Source organism: Salvelinus fontinalis, chromosome 12 (genome assembly GCF_029448725.1).
Source record: "Salvelinus fontinalis isolate EN_2023a chromosome 12, ASM2944872v1, whole genome shotgun sequence".
Classification (NCBI taxonomy): Eukaryota; Metazoa; Chordata; class Actinopteri; order Salmoniformes; family Salmonidae; genus Salvelinus; species Salvelinus fontinalis.
This window is the reverse complement of record NC_074676.1, coordinates 1,224,688-1,242,733: the sequence shown is the minus strand read 5'-3', so window position 1 is coordinate 1,242,733 and position 18,046 is coordinate 1,224,688. Positions and strand designations below refer to the sequence as shown.

The 18,046-nt window shown below is 43.7% G+C and overlaps 1 protein-coding gene across 2 annotated transcripts in view; it reads left to right on the top strand.

The window, feature by feature from the left end:
* The window catches only part of LOC129866600 (reelin-like), a 293,866-nt gene that overhangs the window by 175,268 nt on the left and 100,552 nt on the right, over positions 1–18,046 (top strand). For both annotated transcript variants that reach the window (XM_055939357.1, XM_055939356.1), the window contains exons 5-8: positions 12,494–12,526; positions 12,678–12,756; positions 13,014–13,110; positions 13,736–13,787. In XM_055939357.1, the coding sequence (XP_055795332.1) occupies positions 12,494–12,526; positions 12,678–12,756; positions 13,014–13,110; positions 13,736–13,787 (261 nt within the window). The remainder of the gene's footprint in view (positions 1–12,493; positions 12,527–12,677; positions 12,757–13,013; positions 13,111–13,735; positions 13,788–18,046) is intronic.

The window sequence follows — 18,046 nt, the reverse complement described above, 5'->3', positions numbered from 1 at the left end:
AAAACCATTTGTCATTATTAATTCACATGTTCATATACTAATGACGAATGACAGTGCTTTGCAAAAATGCAAACAAATAAATAATTACATTTCACATTCATTTTTGTGCATATAAATGATAGTATTTCATTTCTGCCCCTCAAATCTGTCCCTACTACCACATACCAGTTAAATTAATATCTACTTCAAACCAAATGTGAAGGCAGCCTACACAGGGGCATTCTTTATAACAAACACACAGACAAACACACACCATGGAGACACTGGTAATGCATTCAAAGAGACTCTAGAAAGCAGTCTAATACTAGTTAAGCGCTCACTAACGGGTGAAACAAATATTGCCTCTTACAAGGCGTGCTTCAAAATACTGTATGTTACTGACCCAGAAACAACATGGCACCCGCTAGTGGTCGAAAGGTTTTTGGTGCTCCAAAAATACAGTACTATATTATTTTCTGTGGGATGGACTAACAGTACCAATCAAAAGCAATTAGTTTCCCTCCCACACATTTTCTCAAAATGAAACAAAAAAAGACTAGAAAATAACTTTTTTGAGTAGCCGACAATGGTTGGAGGGACTTCCTCCTGGCACTGCATACACAACATGTTGGAGAAACTCACAAGCAGAGGCTGACTCCCTTGGGTATATTATATTGAACATATTAAAATATTGAGAGCAGGAATCCGACATCCGACAGTCTCATGCTCAGAGGCAGCTCTGTTGAAGATGAGGAAAGCCTGGTAACAGTGGTGTTTGTCGCCCAGCTGCAGGACAAAGGGCTTCTCGCCGACTGATCCAGATACTGCACCATGTTGGTTCCAACCTGAAAAAGTCAGTCAAATGCCTGACAGAATTTAACTTTGTTTTAGATGTGTTGTTTATGTACCTCATAAACTGGTGGTGCTCACATTTTAAAAGTTGATAATTATTTGAAATGCCTTCACTGACATACTTCCATCTGCAGAATTTGCAGGTTGGCAGCACTCTAGATATGGTCATGTATGTATTATTATAAATCAAGTAGTTTGGGTCCTGGAGGCTGATTGGTATTTTTAATTAATTATTGTTTAACACTTACAGGTTGGACTTCTCTCAGGTGGGGCGAATAGTTTTGCAGTCCACTCTGTACGGGGCAGCAGGAATCCCATCATCACGTGCGTCTGGGTGAAAACAACATTTGAAATTAATTAGAAGTTAGATCAAAAGCAGCAGAAGAAAGAGAAACTCCTCTACATGTCACGTAATGTCTTCCCCTTTGTCAAAGTTTCCCCGGGGTCTGGGAGAAGGTTGCTGGCCCTCCTCTCCTTTCTCCGCTATCACTTGAAGCCAAAACTTGTACAGCCAAAAACACTTGTACAGCCAGTGGTTCAAAACTTGTACAGCCGGTAGTTCACCTCAGGCTACATAATGTCGAAGATCTGTGATACCTAAATGGACATTTTGAACATTAAATTCGAACAGGTTACAAAATAACACATATGCAATATATATACTAGTAATTTACCATTCATTAATAAATTCAAGTTAAACTAACCATTCCTAGCGTATCATAGATTCTCAACCACTCCAGCATTATCTCCTGTAGGGTTTTGCTGCTGTTCTCCCGAATCCATGCCACCAAAAGTAGTACGGTGGCCCTCATGAAATCTCCCACCCGGTTTGGTGGATCTCAATCCTTGTTACAAATGAATTATTCACTGAATACCTTATGAATATTTTAAAACTGATTGTCAAGAGCTCTCATCTGGCATAGTAACCAGAGTAGCAAATTCCTGAGAGGATTCCCCCCTCTTTGTCTGCACTCAGAGCGGCTGACCTCCCTTTCAGAGGCTTTCAGACATTTCATTATGTTCCTCAGCCTGTCCTCTATGTAGCCGGTGGCACTATGACGGTAGCGGCCAGAAGAGTACCACACCTCCTGTATGTTAATTAAGAAACAATACAGAAACCCCCAACTTGGAGGACCAGGGACTGGTCTCCTACCCTTAGACCTGTTGTGCTTGGTTGCACCTACAAGGAGTGTATACCCCCTTCAACATAGCTCAAAGGGTCATCGAAGTACGCAAGCCTCTCCACCATGGCAAGGTGACAGTCCAGGAGAGGACAGCAAACATGACATTTACTTACATTATTTGATTTTTATTTGAGTTAATTCTTGCATTTACTTACATATCCATACCCATATCCATCAGTGCCAGGGCCATCTCTTTTTTGGTGTCCGAAGTCGGTCTTAGTGGAGAAAGAATTACATCAGTCATTGCATACAAGTCCAGCTTTTTTATCAAGTTGATCATTCAGTGATCCTTGTTAAGTGATCATTCTTAAAAGTCTATGCATCAATCTAAGTTACATAACAAAAAAATCCCCATTATAGTCCGTCAATTTAAGCTTGAGATATCTGTTTTTTTGCATGGGCTGCATCCGCCTATGTCCGCCTTCGCATCTGCGGTGGAAAGTGGCAGAGCTACTGAGCTGTTTGTCAGACCAGGAGAAATCCCCAAAATCAGTCTTCTCCAGAACATGTTTGAAGTTGGCCGAACGTTTTGGCCTACTAACAAATATACCACTCTATGGAAAGATGAGACTCTCACAAACATGATGGTGTTCTCCCCACAGGTGTCACGGGACTAGTTCATGGAAGTATGGAGGTAGTTTTGTGTCAACAAAAAAAGGTGTCCAAAAAACGTAAATATTTCCTGAGCTTTCTTATGTCTCCTAGATATAGGACAGACACTTGAAAACCTTATTCCTTATGAATTACACTGAACAATATATATAAATGCAACATACAACAATTTCAAATATTTTACTGAGTTACAGTTCATATAAGGAAATCTGTCAATTGAAATAAATTCCTTAGGCACTAATCTGTGGATTTCACATGACTGGGAATACAGACATGCCTCTGTTGGTGACAGATACCTTTTACCTCTACCGAGTACCTAACCCGGATTCGGGAGCACCCCCCACCCCCCCCCCCACACTGATTAGCATCGCTAGCATAGCGTCACAATTAAATAGTAGCATCTAAATATCATTAAATCACAAGTCCAAGACACCCAATGAAAGACACAGATCTTGTGAATAAAGCCACCATTTCAGATTTTTAAAATGTTTTACAGGGAAGACACAATATGTAAATCTATTAGCTAAACACGTTAGCAAAAGACACCATTTTTTTACTCCAACAGTTTTTTCCTGCGTCAGTAGCTATCACTAATTCGACTAAATGAAAATATATATAGCCACTAACAAAGAAACAAATTCATAAGATGACAGTCTGATAACATATTTATGGTATAGCATAGTTATTTTTTTTAAATGTGCATTTTTCAGGTATAAATCACAGTTCTACATTGCAGCTGCAATCTGATATAGTGCTGATGCAGCCAGAACAATTACAGAGACCAACGTCATATAACTAATTACTTGTCTTAAAACATTTCAGAAAAAATACACAGCGTATAGATATTGAAAGCCCAACATCTGGTGAATCCAAACAATATTTCAGATTTATTAAATGTTTTATAGCGAAAACAAAATGTAGCGCTAAATTAGCATAGCCACGCCAGCCAGAACCAGCTGGGCGCGCCCGACCAGTTCACATGCACGACAGATATATGAAATAACATCGTAAATTGGGTCTTACTATTGCTGATCTTTCATCAGAATGTTGATAAAGGTGTCCTTAGTCCTGATGAGTCGTTCAATCCATTCACAATGGCAACTTTCCCTCTTCATTTAGCATAGGTACTGGTCGACTAGCACGGTTCTGTCCAAAGTTAAAAAACTCACAGAACGGAACACGGCAAAACTCGCGAAAAAATTCAAATTATCTGATTAAACTATATTGAAAAAACATACATTAAGATGATATGGTCACATGTATCAAACAAACTTAGAGACGGAGATAGTTTTCATCCGTAACGGCAGCATAACAAAAGACAATTGCACCTCTAAAACGCGCGTTTCAGAAAACCGGAAGTTGTCGGTCACGCTAAAGAAATAGGTCTTATTTCACGTCAGTACAAGATAAACAAAAAATTTCTCCTCTGACGTCATCTTGACACCCAGAGGAAGACGAATGAAGTGTGTTTCGGGTCATAGGTGGCGTGACCATATATAGGCAGAGCGTTGAAGCGAGCATACACATCTTGCAATCTTCTTCTTGCTCAGGGAAAGTGCTGTCAAATGACTTATGTTTCACTCTGAGACAAAATTGAAACGGTTTTAGAAACCATAGCTTGTTTTCTATCCAATGGTATTAATTATATGCATATAGTAACAGCAATAATTGAATAAGAGGCAGTTTAATCTGTAGAGGAAATTATGCTAATGCGAAAACAGCACCCCCTGTATTCTCAAGAAGTAGGGGCGTGGATCAGAAAACCAGTCAGTATCTGGTGTGAACACCATTTGCCTAATGCAATGCGACATCTCCCATAGAGTTGATCAGACTGTTGATTGTGGCCTGTGGAATGTTGTCCAACTCCTCAATGGCTGTGTGAAGCTGCTGGATATTGGCGGAAACTGGAAAATACTGTCGTACACATCGATCCAGAGCATGCTCAATGGGTGAGATGTCTGGTGACTATGCAGGCAATTGAAGAACTGGGAAATGTTCCATTGCTTATGCCGGCCCATACCAAAGCCCCACTGCCACCATTGGGCACTCTGTTCACAAGGTTGGCATCAGCAAATCACTCTCCCAAATGACACCATAAATTCTGTCTGCCATCTGCCCGGTACAGTTGAAACCGGGATTCATCTGTGAAGAGCACACTTCTCCAGCATGCCAGTGGACCACGAAGGTGAGCATTTGCCCACTGAAGTTGGTTACGAGGCCGAACTGCAGTTAAGTCAAGATCCTCAGCTTCAAGATCCTCAGTTTGTACAGAAATTCTTCAGTTGTGCAAACCCACATTTTCATCAGCTGTCTGGGTGGCTGGTCTCACCTGGTGAAGAAGACGGTTGTGGAGGTCCTCGGCTGGCACGGTTACGCGTGGTCTGAGGTTGTCAGGCCGGTTGGACGTACTGCCAAATTCTCTAAAACAACGTTGGAGGCGGCTTATGGTAGAGAAATTAACATTCAATTCTCTGGCAAAAGCTCTGGTGGACATTCCTGCAGTCAGCATACCAATTGCAGGCTCCCTCAAAACAGTGACATCGTGTTGTGTGACAGAATTGCACATTTTATTTTTCTCAGAACAAGGTGTACCTGTGTATGCTGTTGAATCATCTTCTTGATATGCCACTCCTGTCAGGTGGATGGATTATCTTGGCAAAGGAGAAATGCTCTCAAACAGGGAAGTTAACAAATTTATGCACAACACTTGAGAGAAATCTGCTTTTTTTGCGGATGGAAAAATTATGCAAAAATTTAGAAAATTAGAAAGGGGGCAAATATTTTTTTCTAGCACACAATACTTTTTCACACATCTGACATGGTACAGGTGTTCGTTTTTTTTGCCCATAACCATGTGTGTGAGGTGTACACTTTTGTTTCAAAGTTGATTTGCTTAAGACTATCAAGAATCACTCTGTTTGACCCTGATTTAGCTCACTCCAGCTAAAGGATAAAGCACGAGGGGGATGGACAGCTCTGTGGAGAAGAGGGGATGGTGTTTATACAGCTATCCATCATGGCTTAAAGCTATGAGAATTGGTCGGCTAGGACGTCCGGAACAGAGAGTAAAAGGTGATTTCTGGGGGCTGATAAAATAGCTTCAAGGTATAATGTACAGACAAAGGTATGGTAGGATGTGAATACAGTGGAGGTAAACCTAGGCATTGCGTGATGATGAGAGAGATATTGTCTGTAGAAACATCATTGAAACCAGGTGATGTCATCGCATGTGTGGGTGGTGGAACTGAAAAGTTAGATAAGGTATAATGAGCAGGGCTAGAGGCTCTACAGTGAAATAAGCCAATAAACACTAACCAGAACAGCAATGGACAAGGCATATTGACAGCTAGCCGGACCATGGGTAGCAAGCTGGCAGGATAGAGGTCTGTTTTTAGCCACCTCGTGTGTTTCCATCGGTAGATTAGTGGGGTTCCGTGTGGTAGAGGGGACCAATCCAATTGGCAAGATATATATAATTATAGTGACCCAAGAAAATTGTCCGATAGACCTATTCAGATAGCAGCCGATAAGACAGCTAACGATTAGCGGGCCGCAGATGGGCGTTCAGGTTAAGTCGCGACGGAGGGGCCAGTTGGATAATTCCCTCGGGCAGATAACGTCGGTTGTCCAGTCGTGAAGGCCCGGTGGTGCTACGCATCGGCAGTAAAACGGTTCCAGATAGGTGATTGTAGCCCAGGAGTTGCTGATGGAACTCTTCAGCTGGCTAGCTCCGTAATAATTGATGTTTGCTCCAAGACCGACGTAAGCCAATAGTCACTCGGATAGCAGCTAGCTAGCTGCAAGATCCAGGTGTAAATATCCAGAGCTTGCGGTAGAAATCCAAGGATATGGAGAAAAAATAGGTCTGGTATGCTCTGGTCTGAGTCGCATTGTACAAAACTGACGATAGCCTTCCGAGCTAAAGGATAGCTGATGACCGCCAACCGTGGTTAGCTGAATACTAACGTTCTGGCTAGCTTCTGGCAAGCTTCTGTTGTGGATTTGAGGTGAATAATACTTTTTTTTTTTTAAATTGGTGAGGCGGGTTGCAGGAGAGTGTTTTGAAGTTGAGTTTTTAGAAGAAAAAATATATATAAAAAGATATGCGAAGAAAATATGTAAATATATATAGACACGGGACACGACAAGACGAGGACAAAGGACGTCTGACTGCTATGCCATCTTGGAATCTATCATGAATGCCTCATGAGCTTAGTTCAACTGTCATACACCATCAGAATCGTAGTTCAACTGTCGTACCCCATCAGAACTGTAGTTCAACTGTCGTACCCCATCAGAACCGTAGTTCAACTGTCGTACCCCATCAGAACTGTAGTTCAACTGTCGTACCCCATCAGAACCGTAGTTCAACTGTCGTACCCCATCAGAACCATAGTTCAACTGCCGTACCTCATCAGAACCGTAGTTCAACTGTCGTACCCCAGCTTGTTTTAGTCCAATGTTTATTAAATATGTATGGTCAGTCCTTGCATCCATAGATCTGTCTATGATTTTGAGAGTGGTTACATTTCTCCATCCCTCAGCTTTTTACCGAAACAGGGAAAAACATTTTGTTGTTGTTTCTATTGTGATTGCTGCTTTAAGGGTAAGACCAATGAGACCCTATGACGGATGACAAGGCTTCCAATGGAGTAATATTACTCTCTCTTTTAGTGAGTGGACATAAAGAGAGCTGTTGAGTCCAAGTGTGGAGAACCAGAGAGAGGGCTCAGGAGAGTGAGGACAGGCTGGGTGCTGAGTGGCTGAGGAGGAAGCCAGGGTGTGAGGGACTTAGGAAGGGAGGGGCGCCTGAGGTGGAGCTGGTCTGCCGGTGGAGGGTGTCTAGGTGGGCAGTCCATCAAGCCTCCCTATCTGGTGACAGCCTAGGCTTTTAGCCCTGCTCCCTGCCTGGTGTTGCCAGTCCCTTTAATTTCATCCACGGGGATAAATCAGTTGTTTATGGACCTGGCGGAGCCTGGCCGAGGGGAGAGAGCAGGGTTGAGCCTCAGATGGATTATCAATGAACCATATAACTCAGGATCAGGCAGGGCAGGACACAGCTCCCTGGGGGATGGATGATCACAGCCACGACAGGCAGGGGGACAGGGAGACGACAGGCGGGATGGGTGGCCTAACAAACGTCCCCCATACTGACACTGCCCCCAGCCATCCCTCATCGCCCTCATTGCACTGGACCTTGAGATCGTTCTATCTTCTAGCTATCTTCTCTCCTCCCTCCTTTCCCTCCCTTATTTTCCTCTCACCACCCTCTCCTGTCATCGTGTTGATGACAGGAGAGGCTTTAGTGACTCCCTCCCCCCTTCTCTACCATCACCCCATAATAATTTCCTTCAACGTGACAGGGAGGTTGTTATGGTGATGGATGCTGTAGGGACTGACCCTCCTCGGCCCGCCCCTGTCTCACCAGAGATTTGTGACCCTAGACAGGTGCTACAGGAAGCAACTCTAAGCCAGAGATAGACACAGATGATACACGCCCACTCACCGAGCCAATTGTATTCTAATTTAGTAATTTGCATGCAAACACAAACTCTTGCAAACAGGGAAGTTCAGACTATTGCACAAATTTGATACAAAAGATGCCTAGACACAAAACATCTCAAGACAAAAGACAAAACTCAAACAGTCTATCAGCAAACAAATTACATTGGTGTCTTGCTTCACTCTTTTATCTGCACCATTAATTAGGAAATTAAGTATTGTGTCTTTTAAGAACATAATTATGGCCATTGATGCCCACATAAAGATGTCTGAGTGAAGTATTAATTACCTTAGTTTTGTGCCAACAAAAAAAGGTGTTAAATATGTGTTGTCATTGTTGGAGAAACACACACTCTCTCTCACGCACGCACGCACGCACGCGCACACAAACACACACGCACACGTGCACACATACACACACAGAAACAACACACACAGCAACAACATCCTGCATCCTGAGTCCTGGTGAGTCAACAATTGCAACAGCCAATTAGACCTCAACGACTCAACTTCAAACATACAGCTCAGTCTTGCATACCCATACACCATGAAGTGAGTCAGAGAAAGGGAGGCAGGGAGTGAGGAAGACAGGGAAGGAGGGAGGGAGGGAGCTGGAGGAAAAGAGAAGGGAGAGGGAGATAGAGAGGGAGGAGAGTGAAGGAGAGAGGGACAGAGAGAGAGGAGAGATGGGGAGGGGGAGTGTGAAGGAGAGAGAGAGAGAGGGATGGAGAGTGAAGGAGAGAAATTGGTGGAGACGTGAGATATGCAGGACGGAGAGAGGGAGGAGAGAAGATTAGAGCTGGGAGATGGAGAGGGAGAGAAAAAGGGAAGGGGATTTAAGATCACTAGAGCCCTGCGCTCTTTGTGCCCAGATGTCTGAGACTCCCAAAGCTTACTCTAATTTAGTTTCTCCACCCTCTGCATCGTCCTATCCCCAACTCCCCTTCTCTGTTTTTTTTCACCCAAGCCCCTCTGATTTGTAGATGTGTATAGATGATACCCTCCCCTTTCCAATCCCTACAAGTGTGTGTGTACCAGCGTGTGTGTCTGTGTGTGTATGTATGAGGCAGACGGGGTTGGCAGACGGGTGTCACCCAGTGTAAGCTCTGGCCTGTACGTGTGTCTTGCTCGTGTGTGTATGTGTGTGTGTGTGTGTGTGTGTAAGCCAGGGAGATACAGGCATTAGCAGAGATGAGCCCATAATAGAGGAGGCTGTAAGTGAAGTCTTTAAGAAAGTGAGAGGAGGATTAATCTGAGGGAAATGAGGCTACTGTCTGCTTCTTATGGAGTGGGGTTAGAGAGTGAGAGAGAGAGAGAGAGAGGGGGGGGGGGATTAGTGAACTCCTAAACATTCTGGGCCTTTCTTCAGCCAGAAGGACATATCTTTAGAAAGAGTTGAAGAGGGAGTGCTTGTTAGAGACAGTACGAATGGAGAGAAGGAGGGCACGTCACAGAAGGCCTAATGCTGTCCATCAGTGTACAGAGAGGAGATGTGGATATTCCTAATGTGCATACGTAGGTTAAATACGTATGTATATCCAGTGGTGGGAAAAGTACCCAATTTTCATACTTAGGTAAAAATAAAGATACCTTCAAAGAAAGTAACTCAGGTAAAAGTGAAAGTCACCCAGTAAAATCCTACTTGAGTAGAAGTCGAAAAGTATTTGGTTTGAAATGTACTTAAGTATCTAAAGAAAAAGTGTGAATCGTTAAACATTTCTTATATTAAGCAAACCAGACGACTTGATTTTCTTGTTTTTTTTTATGTAAGGATAGCCTGGGGCACAGTTCAACACCCAGACATCATTTACAAGCAAAGCATTTGTGTTTAGTGATTCTGCTAGATCAGAGGCAGTAGGGATGACCAGGCATATCCCCTTGATAAGTACGTGAATTAGACAATTTTCCTGTCCTGCTAAACAATCAAAATGTAACGAGTAATTTTTGGTGTCAGGGAAAATTTAATGAGTAAAAAGTACAATATTTTATTGAGGACTGTAGTGGAGTAAAAGTTTAAGTTGTCAATAATATAAATAGTAAAGTAGAGAGACCTGCCAAAAACGACTTAAGTAGTACTTTAAAGTATTTTTACTTTAAGTACTTAACACCACTGTGTATTTCTAATAATACTAACACTGGATTGGTTTTATATAGCGCGTTTCTACAAACTGAGGCACTCAACGCACTTTACATAGTAAGGGGGCAACTCACCTCTTCCACCACCAATGTGTGGCACCCACCTGGGTGAAGCACGGCAACCATTTCGTGCCAGAACACTCACCACACATCAGCTATCAGGTGAAGAGGTGAGGAGTGATGCATGCCAACTAGGAATGAGGGGGATGATTAGTACACAAAGATAGACTGCAAAATGATTAATGCATGTACGTAGATCGATTGCCTACATTTTCCCTTCATTATGTTTTACTAAAATGCTAATGATTAGCGAGAAGGCAGAGTGAGAGTAAGGGGGGCTGGGGTTTAACGGATCCCTCTAAACATGTTTTGAATCATCAGGAGCCAGAGAGAGAGGCCCTTTGATCTGCTTTTAATGGCCTTCACCACGGAGCCAAAAATCCAGTCATGGAACTCCACGTCAGTCGCCTACCAGTACATATACACATACAGACACACATGTACAAAAACAATCGCTATCACAGTCCCTGAGCCCCCTCTTCTCAGCCCTGTCAAACAGAACACTAAGACTACCCAAACTTTTACTTTACAGTCAGCACTAAACTAAAGTTCCACCACACCAATCCCCCTTTGAATGGCTGAATGGCAAATCCAGTTAGCTAATAAAGCCCAGTATTAGGATCCAATGTGGAGAAATGAGGCCTGCTTGAAGGGAGTAGAGTAGGGGGGGTTGGACTATAGAAAGACTATTTGTTTGGTTTTTAATAGTCAGCCATTTTAGTCATATTCCTGGTTAGGGTTCCTTGTTTATGGATGTTTTTTTGGGGGAAGAGGGATCTCCTTCCCTCCTGGAGGAGCTTTAGGGAGCCGTGTATGATTTGTGTTAAGTTAAAAGCCATTGAAATCACCTGGAAGTTTCTTGGAAGTTGGGAATGAGAAGTGGGGATCTTATCTGAACTAAAGGATTGTTTTTTTTATCAGAGGTGCAGGCTGATCCCAGATGGAGAACACGGTGGAAGATTATCCTGCTCTTCTTTTCTGCTTAAAATAAATGTAGTTTAAAGAGGATAGTGATCTAGCCACCTTGAATAGGACTGAAAGGGAAGTGTTCCCTAACTCATTGGGGTCAATGCCATTGTGCATAGTACTGATAAAGGGTACTGACAGAAATAGTGAAAAGTACAGTAGAACATCTTACCTCAGATGTGTGCAATGAACGTCTGATCATTGAGTGCTCCTTTTTTATCTGGAAAAAGTCACAATCTATTGGGGTGGCAGGTAGCCTAGTGGTTAGAGCATTGAACTAGCAACGAAAAGGTTGCAAGATCAAATCCCCGAGCTGACAAGGTAAAAATCTGTCGTACTGCCCCTGAACAAGGCAGTTAACCCACTGTTCCGAGGCTGTCATTGAAAATAAGAATTTGTTCTTAACTCACTTGCCTAGTTAAATAAAGATAAAAAAAATCTGAAGGGAATTGAGGTATGGTGTATTTCAAAGTCCCTTTTTATCAATCCGGTGAGAAATGTATCAGGGTACTCTCACATTGCACTATATAACATCATACTCTATTTTGGTTCACTGAGTCAAACTCACTCTAATCTCTTCTTTGGATTCTCTTCCTCCATCTGCCTGTCTCTCAGAGCACTCGTGGAAGAGTTTGCAGTAGCGTTGTGATGTGTTGGCTTGGCAACATATTTAGAGGCACGGGCCTCAGGGGAGGGAGGGGTGTTAATTGGTGTTGAACTATTTATCAGGTCCAAGTGGACTTTCATTACCTCATTAACATCAGGAATAAATATTAGTACTGGATGTCCAACAGGAGACCCAGCACCACTGTCTACAGTCAGGAAGGGCACGCACTGGAACAGCAAGCCACTACAAAGTTATTTTTGCTTCGAAGTTGATTGAAATGTATTCTGTCTTGTCGCTGCTCAGTTTGGCTGTTTTCCAGTCATGTGTTAACATGCTCTCTCCTGCTTCTTGGTTCTTGTCCAAAACAGAGGGACTGCTAGCTAGGCCTGGCACACATCACAGATGACACTCTGATCACTCTGACTATATTAGCAGTTGTGACATGCCAGCACATATGAGAATGTCTGAGACAGGAGGGACATTAGGCCTGGCCTATTCTCTACTATCTCTGGTCTCTCTCTCTGGCCAATGGCAATGTCTGTCAGAGTAGGGAAACAAGCTGCAGGGTTACTGATGCATCTTCTCTCTGTTTCAGCCCCTACGGAATCGCCATTGAGACCCAGTCTTGGTGAGTGCATTGTTTTGCTGCATGTTTATATGCTATCAACTCAATCTTATGTGGTCATACCAACATCAACAACGTTGATGGTATTAATATTGGACCCTTCCCTGTCATGTTTTCACCTCCTAACCGTGGTTGTTGTTTGTTCCGCGTGTAGCTGAGATCCATGGGAACCATGCGGTGCTCCGTGATGACTTTGACTCCAACCTGCAGGGAGAGCTGGACCTTAGAATTTGGTAGGTTACATCAACCAATTAATCAATCAATCAATCAATCAATCAAATGTGTTTTATAAAGTCATTCTTTTGTCAGCAGTCGTCACAAAAATGACTACTATAGCATACTTTGTGTGTAATTTTGTCACACTGTGCAATTGAAGAAGACAAAAATGTGTTACAAAAACTACAGTAAGGCATTTTATTCCTATCTAAACCTGCATAAATGATCTTCTAATGTACTCTCTTCATCCATCTCTTTATCTTGCTCCCCCCAGGTCAGAGTGTAGTAACTGTGAGGTAGGAGAGCAGTGTGGGGTTCTGATGCATGGCAGAGCTGTCACCTTCTGTGAGCCATTCAGAGAGAGAGAACTGGTAACTATGACCGCAATACGACCACAAACTCAACCACTCCTCTATCCATAATTACAACCACACTACGACCTCAACCACCTAGTTCATCACAACCATAGTAGAACCACAACCACACTATTAATTAACACAACCACAACCACGTAATACTACAGCCTACAACATATCAGATCATACCAGAACCACAAAGACACTAGAATGCTTCCACGTATCTGATAATAATAATACTCACGTTAACTGCCACTATTTCCCTGTTGCACCATATGAGAGACAGCGAACGGCTGTGTTTAGTGTGTCTTGATTCTATTTGCTTACTCTGATAATAAGCTTTTACAGTGTATCTGTCAGCCTCCCAAGTGTTTCATGCAGCTGCCTGGCACTAGTTCAGTCAAGAGCAGTACACACAATGATGCATTCCCCACACAGAACACACACACACACAGAGCACACACACACACAGAACACACAAACACACACTGACGAAAGCCCTTGCATCCTTAGCTCCATCCAGGAATTGTATTGTGATTAGATATCTGTAGCCCCATTCCCCAGGTTTTAAGAACACTTTTAATTAAGCCCCACTGCCTTTATCCTCTAACCTGTGGTATATGTACCCTCTCTCCTCAAGACCACTGTACCTCTCAACACCACCACAGCCTCTGTCCTGCAGTTTGCTCTCGGTGAGTAAAAAACAATGTATGCAATCAATCATATCATTTTACAGTGCCGTAAAAAGTATTTGCCACTTTCAGATTTTCTCTATTTTTGCATATTTTTGATACTGACTGTTATCAGATCTTCAACCGAAACCTAATATTAGATAATGGGAATCTGTGTGAACAAATAACACAACAATTCCATACTCCTAGCTAGCTGCCTACCAAGCTAGCAGGGTATCTTGAGGGCTTGAACATAATCCGCATTCGGATTATCCCGGGTTTGTGGCTGTCTAGATCACTGCTGTTTTTACGTTTTAAATATTCCCTGTGACCTGCCCTGTCTGGAGTAACAGCATAAACTACGTTGCTAGAAACCATGACAAAGACCAAAGCCGACGGGAGTACAGTTGTTGAGGACAGTGGTGTCCTCTATCACAGGTGAAGGATCTTTTAAATTAACAAAAAGAGCAGTTGTTACAACAACAAGAAAATAGCTTCAAGTGTTTTGTCCAAATACTGGTGGATTCAACTAATAAAATAATGGACAACCTGGCCAGAGAGTTCCAGGACCAGAAGAACAGCTTGCAGTTCTCCCAGGATCAGCTGATTGAGATGAAACAGGAGAATGGCAAGATGACAGCAATCTGTAAGTCATTGAGAGAGGACATCAGTTCTGTGTATGAATCCATGACAACAATTACGGATAAATCTCAATGGACAATCAAAGCGGAATAAAATGGTTGTGGACAGAATTGCAGAATCTCCACATGAGACCTGGACGGAGTCTGAAGACAAAGTGAGGGAAATGATCTCTGAGAAATTGAAGATGGACCACGGGAAGATTCAGGTGGAGTGTGCCCACAAGACTGGAAAACCCACTGTTAAGGCTCCATGGATTGATGAGGAATTTAAAAACTGTATGTTTGAAAGAGATGAGGCAAACGGAGTGACTAATAAATCTGTATGGAAAAATGATTTTTATCGATCAATAATGACAAACCTCCTGACATTGACAACTTAGATGGAAAGCTACTGACAACGGTAGCTAACTCTATAGCCACTCTTATCTGTCAAATCTTTTAATCTGAGCCTAGAGGAAAGTCTTTGTCCTCAAGCCAAAGTAATTCCGCTACCCAAGAATCGTAAAGCAGCCTTTACTGGTTCTAACAGCAGACCTTCAAGCTTCTTGCCAGCTCTAAGCAAACTGATGGAAAAAATTATTTTGACCAAATACAATGCTATTTCCCTGTGTCATGTAATTTCTGGTTTCTGTTGACTCCAACATGGCGGCTAAATTGACTATTGTTCTAAGCTCCGTCTCAGATTATTGCATGGTTTTCTTTTTCCGTTAATTTTTTTTAAAATCTGACACAGCGGTTGCATTAAGGATAGGTATATCTATAATTCCATGTGTATAACTTGTATTATCATCTACATTTATGATGAGTATTTCTGTTGAAACGATGTGGCTATGCAAAATCACTTTATCAAAAAAGTTCCGGAGTTCCAAATTAAGCAGCAGCAGCTGAAAAGATGAGCTCCTACAAATATTGAAATTTAAATGTTTTTTTAGAGTAAAGTACATCGAAAAAAAATCTAAAGAAAACTGCAAACTGAATAGGAGACCAAACAAGCAGCAAACAAAGAAGAAAGGCTTTTGAAAAAGTAACAATTTTTTCATAAAATTATACCGTTTTCTTAGCTAGCTAAGTTGTTTACCTGTTGCTAGGCAGTTGCTAGGGACATTCCTGGAAGAAGCTAGCTAGCTAACAAGGAGTGTCTAGTTGGCAGAAGAGAAGAAGGGACAAAGAAGGGACAAAGTGGGACAAAATAAGGACAGAAGAAAAGGGAAAGGGGGGAAAAGGGACATTAAGGTGAAGCAGTCCTCTAAAGACACAAAAGACAATAATACAAGAAACAACACTTCTATTGCCTCTCCCTCTACGATACGCACTTCCGGGTTGGAGTGAGTAGGTGCATTCCGCTTTGCTCCACAGGTAGTATTACATTTCATTTCATTACAGTACAACAGTTTGATTTGTTTGATCTTAGCTGGCTACATAGCCGTCTTTGTATCCAAGATAATTGTGTAGTCTAGAGTAATTGTCGAGGTTACCTAGCCAGTTAGAGGTTACCTAGCCAGCTACACTTTCAAACAAAGTCAACAACGCAGCCACTGCTAGCTAGCCTATTTCACCAGCCAGCAGTACTATATCATTTTAGTCAATAAGATTTTTTGCAACGTAAGCTTAACTTTCTGAACATTCGAAACGTGTAGTCCACTTGTCATTCCAATCTCCTTTGCATTAGCGTAGCCTCTTCTGTAGCCTGTCAACTATGTGTCTGTCTATCCCTGTTCTCTCCTCTCTGCACAGACCATACAAACGCTTCACACCGCGTGGCCGCTGCTACTCTAACCTGGTGGTCCCAGCGCGCACGACCCGCGTGGAGTTCCAGGTCTCAGGCAGCCTCTGGAACTGCCGATCTGCGGCCAACAAGGCAGAGTTCATCTCAGCCTATGCTTCCCTCCAGTCCCTCGACTTCTTGGCACTGACGGAAACATGGATTACCACTGATAACACTGCTACTCCTACTGCTCTCTCCTCGTCTGCCCACGTGTTCTCGCACACCCCGAGAGCTTCTGGTCAGCGGGGTGGTGGCACTGGGATCCTCATCTCTCCCAAGTGGACATTCTCTCTTTCTCCCCTGACCCATCTGTCAATCGCCTCCTTTGAATTCCATGCTGTCACAGTTACCAGCCCTTTCAAGCTTAACATCCTTATCATTTATCGCCCTCCAGGTTCCCTTGGAGAGTTCATCAATGAGCTTGACGCCCTGATAAGTTCCTTTCCTGAGGATGGCTCACCTCTCACAGTTCTGGGTGACTTTAACCTCCCCACGTCTACCTTTGACTCATTCCTCTCTGCCTCCTTCTTTCCACTCCTCTCCTCTTTTGACCTCACCCTCTCACCTTCCCCCCCTACTCACAAGGCAGGCAATACGCTTGACCTCATCTTTACTAGATGCTCTTCTTCCACTAATCTCATTGCAACTCCCCTCCAAGTCTCCGACCACTACCTTGTATCCTTTTCCCTCTCGCTCTCATCCAACACTTCCCACACTGCCCCTACTCGGATGGTATCGCGCCGTCCCAACCTTCGCTCTCTCTCCCCCGCTACTCTCTCTTCTTCCATCCTATCATCTCTTCCCTCTGCTCAAACCTTCTCCAACCTATCTCCTGATTCTGCCTCCTCAACCCTCCTCTCCTCCCTTTCTGCATCCTTTGACTCTCTATGTCCCCTATCCTCCAGGCCGGCTCGGTCCTCCCCTCCTGCTCCGTGGCTCGACGACTCATTGCGAGCTCACAGAACAGGGCTCCGGGCAGCCGAGCGGAAATGGAGGAAAACTCGCCTCCCTGCGGACCTGGCATCCTTTCACTCCCTCCTCTCTACATTCTCCTCTTCTGTCTCTGCTGCTAAAGCCAATTTCTACCACTCTAAATTCCAAGCATCTGCCTCTAACCCTAGGAAGCTCTTTGCCACCTTCTCCTCCCTCCTGAATCCTCCTCCCCCTCCTCCCCCCTCCTCCCTCTCTGCTGATGACTTCGTCAACCATTTTGAAAAGAAGGTCGACGACATCCGATCCTCGTTTGCTAAGTCAAACGACACCGCTGGTTCTGCTCACACGGCCCTACCCTGTGCTTTGACCTCTTTCTCCCCTCTCTCTCCAGATGAAATCTCGCGTCTTGTGACGGCCGGCCGCCCAACAACCTGCCCGCTTGACCCTATCCCCTCCTCTCTTCTCCAGACCATTTCCGGAGACCTTCTCCCTTACCTCACCTCGCTCATCAACTCATCCTTGACCGCTGGCTACGTCCCTTCCGTCTTCAAGAGAGCGAGAGTTGCACCCCTTCTGAAAAAACCTACACTCGATCCCTCCGATGTCAACAACTACAGACCAGTATCCCTTCTTTCTTTTCTCTCCAAAACTCTTGAACGTGCCGTCCTTGGCCAGCTCTCCTGCTATCTCTCTCAGAATGATCTTCTTGATCCAAATCAGTCAGGTTTCAAGACTAGTCATTCAACTGAGACTGCTCTTCTCTGTGTCACGGAGGCGCTCCGCACTGCTAAAGCTAACTCTCTCTCCTCTGCTCTCATCCTTCTAGACCTATCGGCTGCCTTTGATACTGTGAACCATCAGATCCTCCTCTCCACCCTCTCCGAGCTGGGCATCTCCGGCGCGGCCCACGCTTGGATTGCGTCCTACCTGACAGGTCGCTC